Source organism: Cajanus cajan, chromosome 1, assembly GCF_000230855.2.
Source record: "Cajanus cajan strain Asha chromosome 1, NIPB_CcT2T_4, whole genome shotgun sequence".
Taxonomy (NCBI): domain Eukaryota; kingdom Viridiplantae; phylum Streptophyta; class Magnoliopsida; order Fabales; family Fabaceae; genus Cajanus; species Cajanus cajan.
This window is the reverse complement of record NC_138517.1, coordinates 91,314,047-91,318,804: the sequence shown is the minus strand read 5'-3', so window position 1 is coordinate 91,318,804 and position 4,758 is coordinate 91,314,047. Positions and strand designations below refer to the sequence as shown.

At 40.5% G+C, this 4,758-nt stretch overlaps 1 protein-coding gene across 1 annotated transcript; it reads right to left on the bottom strand.

Annotated features, from left to right (window-relative positions):
• Nucleotides 1-747: 747 nt before the first annotated feature.
• TCP8 (TCP family transcription factor) lies at nucleotides 748-3,437 on the bottom strand. The gene is made up of 2 exons (XM_020366157.3): nucleotides 1,254-3,437; nucleotides 748-1,123 (listed from the first exon to the last, which is right to left on the bottom strand). The coding sequence occupies exon 1, from the start codon at nucleotides 2,756-2,758 to the stop codon at nucleotides 1,268-1,270; it is 1,491 nt and encodes a 496-aa protein (XP_020221746.2). The 5' UTR covers nucleotides 2,759-3,437; the 3' UTR covers nucleotides 748-1,123; nucleotides 1,254-1,267.
• Nucleotides 3,438-4,758: the final 1,321 nt, after the last annotated feature.

The window sequence follows — 4,758 nt, the reverse complement described above, 5'->3', positions numbered from 1 at the left end:
TCTTATCTCTAATCAATGTGGGTCTTAAGTTTTTTCTAAATAATTGTCGCTAATAGTAAACTTTAGTGTAATATAAATATATTTTTAGTGGCTATTATATATTAGCCATTAATATTTTTACATATGGTGGCAATTAAATTATTGCCATTAAATAATTGTCATTAAAAATAAATTTTGTTGTAGTGATATAGTGAGGATATATAAGAAAAAAATTAATTTATTTTTTTTAAAAGAAAATATACATATAAGTGGTAAATAAAAAATTGAATAGGAAAAAAAGGATAGAGTGAGAAGGAAAGTGGTTTATTGCTTCTGACATGCCCCCGAAGTTAACTTCAAAGGCTAATAAGTAACTGAGATTTGTACAGTCTAGCTACCACGAATTACCATTTATATATTTTGCACTCTCACTCCTTTCTTCCCTGCCAATCTGTTTTTCTTAGTTGCCTATGCATTCTAATCTTTTGTATATTGTTTTTTCCCTGGAAATTTAGAAGAAAAAATAAATCATTTCTCTTATACGGCAACACACGTTATTTACATTAATATACACTTTTCCGCGGTAAGAGTAAGAGAAAATCTTGAAACTATTTCATTTAATAATAAGATTAAAAATTTAGCAAAAAAAAAAACTAAAACAAAATATTTCATTCAATTAAAAAAAACGTTTAAAAGGGGAAAAATACTAGTATATATATTCAATTTTAGTTTATGCGTAGAAAAGAATAAAAAAATATAGGAGCAGAATGGAAGAAGGCATTCAAATTTTCCCTTTCAATTGTTTTGGTTTTGATACTGTCATACAAGCTAAGGGGAGAAAAAAATAAGAAGCAAATAGAGTAAATAAAATAAAAATAAAAATAGCAAGAGAAATTTCCTCCTATACAAACTCTCTGTGTCTGTCTGCGAAGTCCCTTTGGACCAAAAACCAAACTGTAAACAAAGCATACCAAGATCTCCAAATCAAGCTAAAGAAATGCACTTCCTGGAAGAAGAAGCACAAAAAAAATGACTAGAGCAAGATCTAATTAAAAACTCAACTCAAGTGTGCGATGATCTAGCACATGCATCCATGGAATTTTTCACAAGCACTCACACATGACAAATTCATTCAAGTTCCAATCTGCAAGAAAAAGAAAAGGAAAAAGAAAAGAAAAAAAAGGCAATAATTAAAAAAAGTGTATCTAGTTGCTGGTCCACAACTTAGAATGTAAGAATAGAATGAAAATATTTACAGACATGTGAAAACTAACCAATAAAAAAAGGTTCATTGGGAGCTATTAGGAGCATCCTCTCCACTCTCACTAGGTTGAGGTTGGTGGTGATGTTGATGATGATGTTGATGTGGATGCTCCATGTGATGATTATCAGAATTAATATTGAAACCAGCCCTAGTGTAAGCATTAAGGGCCGCCAACATGCCCAAGTTGGAGTCAGACATGGCGAGGCCCAGATGCTGAGAGGGCTGCGGCGGCATTAGCATGGAGCCCAATTGTAGAGAGCCCGCACGTGCGCCTTGGAATTCAAGCGCACCGGGAAGATTGAACCTTGGCATGAAACCTGACTGAGTAAAAGGCCACATCTGAGTCTCCGAAGATGCCGAAGCAGAAGCGGAAGAAGCAGCCGCACCAGAAGAAGAAGAGGCCGCCGCGGTCACTGGAAGCATCCAAATTGTGCTCCCCGCGGGCCCACTAGCGGGAGCGGGCGCCACGGCCCACATCGCGGTCGCCGGAAGTAAGCTCGCGGGCCGGTGAAGCCCAGGCCCAGCTTCGGTCTGCTGCTGCTTCGGTAATTGTAGGTTCGGAGTTTTCGGCGAAGACCCGTCCCCGCTCTCGTTCTGCGACTGGTTGTTGATGTTATCGTCTTTGAACAGATCTTCTCGGTAACGTTTCCGGAGGTAGCTCTCGCCGGAGTCACCGCCGCTGGGGAGAGCTTCGGCGATTTGATCGGCGGAGAGAAGTTGCTGCTGCGGATGTTGATGTTGATGTTGATGTTGATGTTGGTGTGGGTGTGGGTGTTGCTGCGGGTGCTGGTGCTGGTGCTGGTGGTGGTGGTGGTGAGGGTGAAACCCTAGCAGCGCCGTGTGTTGTTGAAAGGCTTCTTCGTATGGGTGGTGAGCGAGTGCGAGGGCGCCGTGGAAGGTGTGCGGTGCTGACTTGGAGGGCGGCGCCGAGAGCGTGGAGCCGCTGCTGCGGAGGGAGACGTTGAGCGAGGAGAAGTTGGCGGGGATGGTGCCGGTGCCGGTGGCGGCGACGATCGCGGGCTCGGCCTGCTGGAGGAGCCACTCGATGGTCTCGCCGTCGGATTTGTGGCCCAATTCACGAGTGAGTTGGAAAACCCTAGCGGCGCAGGTGGCGGGCATTCGAATTCTGCGGCCGCGGCCCTCGACCTTGGTGTGGCGGTCCTTGGTGGATCGCTTGGGCGCGGCGGTGGTGGAAAGATGTTGGGTTGTCTTCTTGGCGGAATCGTCAGATCTGGTTGCGATGGCTAGGGAGGCGTCGATGGAGGAAGACGATGAAGAGGAATTGGAGGAGGAAGAGGTGGAGGAGGTGATGAAGGGAGAAGAAGTGTTTGGTCTTCCATCGAAAGGGACCACAAGGTGTGAAGTAGAAGAAGAAGAAGAAGAAGATTGTTGGTGATGGTGGGGATGGGGATGGGGATGCGGATGAGGATGAGGATGAGGTTGAGGATGAGGATGAGTGCTCCCACCTGTGTTGCTGCTGCTCTGCTTGTTGTTTTGCAAATCTGATAGTTCCATTAGGTGGGGAAGCCTCACACAAGGTTTTTTATTTATTTATTTCTTTCTTTCTTTCGGACTAGGAATGAGATGCTCCTGATGATGATTCATCAACCCACCCTTTGCCCTTCCTCCATTCTCTCTTTCTTTTTTGATTTTTAGAGAGAGAGTGTGTGTTTTCAAATTTCTAGACTCTTTGGACCCAACTAAGACTCTCAGTTTGTGGGGTTCTCGGGTTTTGATTGACTGTTGTCTTGCTCTGTGCTCAGAGCGGAACAGACAGAGAAAGAGAGAGAGAGAGAGGGAAGGGTAAGTAAGTAAGTAGGTTACACCTTACAACTGAAGAGAGAGAGTGTGTGTGTGTGTGGGGGACCTTACTTTGGGAAAACCCAAAAAAAAAACAAGAGAGAGAGAAGAGAAGAGAACAGAAGGCCACTCGTGGGGTCTCGTAAAAGGAATGCTAAAAATTGGCCTTTGTTACTCGCATACATAGATGCCTGCAAAATTGTAGCAGCTATATGTGAGTGTGTGGGGGTAAGGGTATCCACTTAATTCAAAGCTCAAAGTCAAGGGGAGCTTCTTCTTATTTGTAATTTTCGGAGAAGAAAACCCAAAAATAATTTGAACCCCATCCGTGAGTGTTTGAGTAAAAAAATGAAGAGAGATTGGGTGTATGTGTATGTGAATAGAAAATAATAATTGGGAGTGGGTGGGTGAGATGGTTAAAGTGAAGAAGGGGCCGGGGGTATACACATAACAGGTTACGTTACATAAGATTAGATTAGAGAGTGTATAGACAGCACAGTTCAGAATCAGATAAAGGCATCTAATGCAGCACGACAGCTCATCCCTATTGTGTGCGTTTGTTTCTTTCTTTCTTTTCAAATTTTTTTATTTTTTATTTTTTATTTTATTTTTTTCATGCTCAAATTTAGTTGGGCACTCCAGCTTTCCATTAGTGGATTCACAAAGACACAATTGCCCCACCCCCATCCAATGCAAATTTCAAATTTTCTATACACACCCAAATCCTATGCAAACAAAAAAACCGCTGTCTTTCACAATTCAACCTATTTTTTGCTGTCTAAAAAAGTGGGGGAAATCTTTGCCAGTAAGGTAATGGGTTACAGTGACGCCATTTAAAGAAACAAATTATCTCATTTTAAATTAACAACTCAGAAAAAGGTCAGTTTTCACTTCTATAATCTAAACCAGCTAATATGGCTTCAATATTTTACTCATTCAACACTCCACTTCTCATTAGTTAGTTTACAATTATTGTTCATAACATCATTTTTGAGGTTAAGAAATGTTGGGGTATGGAATCTCTTTTAGGAAGATGTACCAACTGTTTCGGTTTAGAATATTTGTAAATGTAAAAATTAATCTTTTTTTTTTTTTCTTTCAAGAGTTCCTGTATATATACTAGAGCAATATTATGAATGTTAATTATATATTTTTTATCTTTCAAGTAATCATATTATATCATTAAAGTCATTAATAAACCTATAAATTTTTATATTTATGGTTGTTATCATACTTAGTTCATAAATTATGACGTCTTGTTTCAACTATTCGTGATAGAAACAATATGAAAATCAATTAAGTTTTTTTATGAGACATATTTGACAAGTCGATTGACCATTAATCGAAATACCTACTCTGTTCATTTTGTCAACAAGAGATCGATACATATACAATACACAAACCTTATAACTTAAGTTTTAAAGGCTTGAAGTGTTAAACTGGTCAAGCTATTTGGTCGCCAGGGGCCCAATACAATACACAGCTCTTTAGGCTTGAGCATGAAAGTGTGAAGAGCCCGTGTGCTTGATTCACTCCATTGGCGGGAGATCGATATGGTACACTTCAAGCTCGAGTCTTAGAAACCCAATGAGTTTTAATGGTCAATGGACTAGTGTCATGTTATCTTGTCTTTTAACTTTTAATAGTTTTGGCTTGTTATTTGTCATTGCATTTTGTTACTTGTGCATTTTGGTTGATTGAAGTGTTTGTGGTTG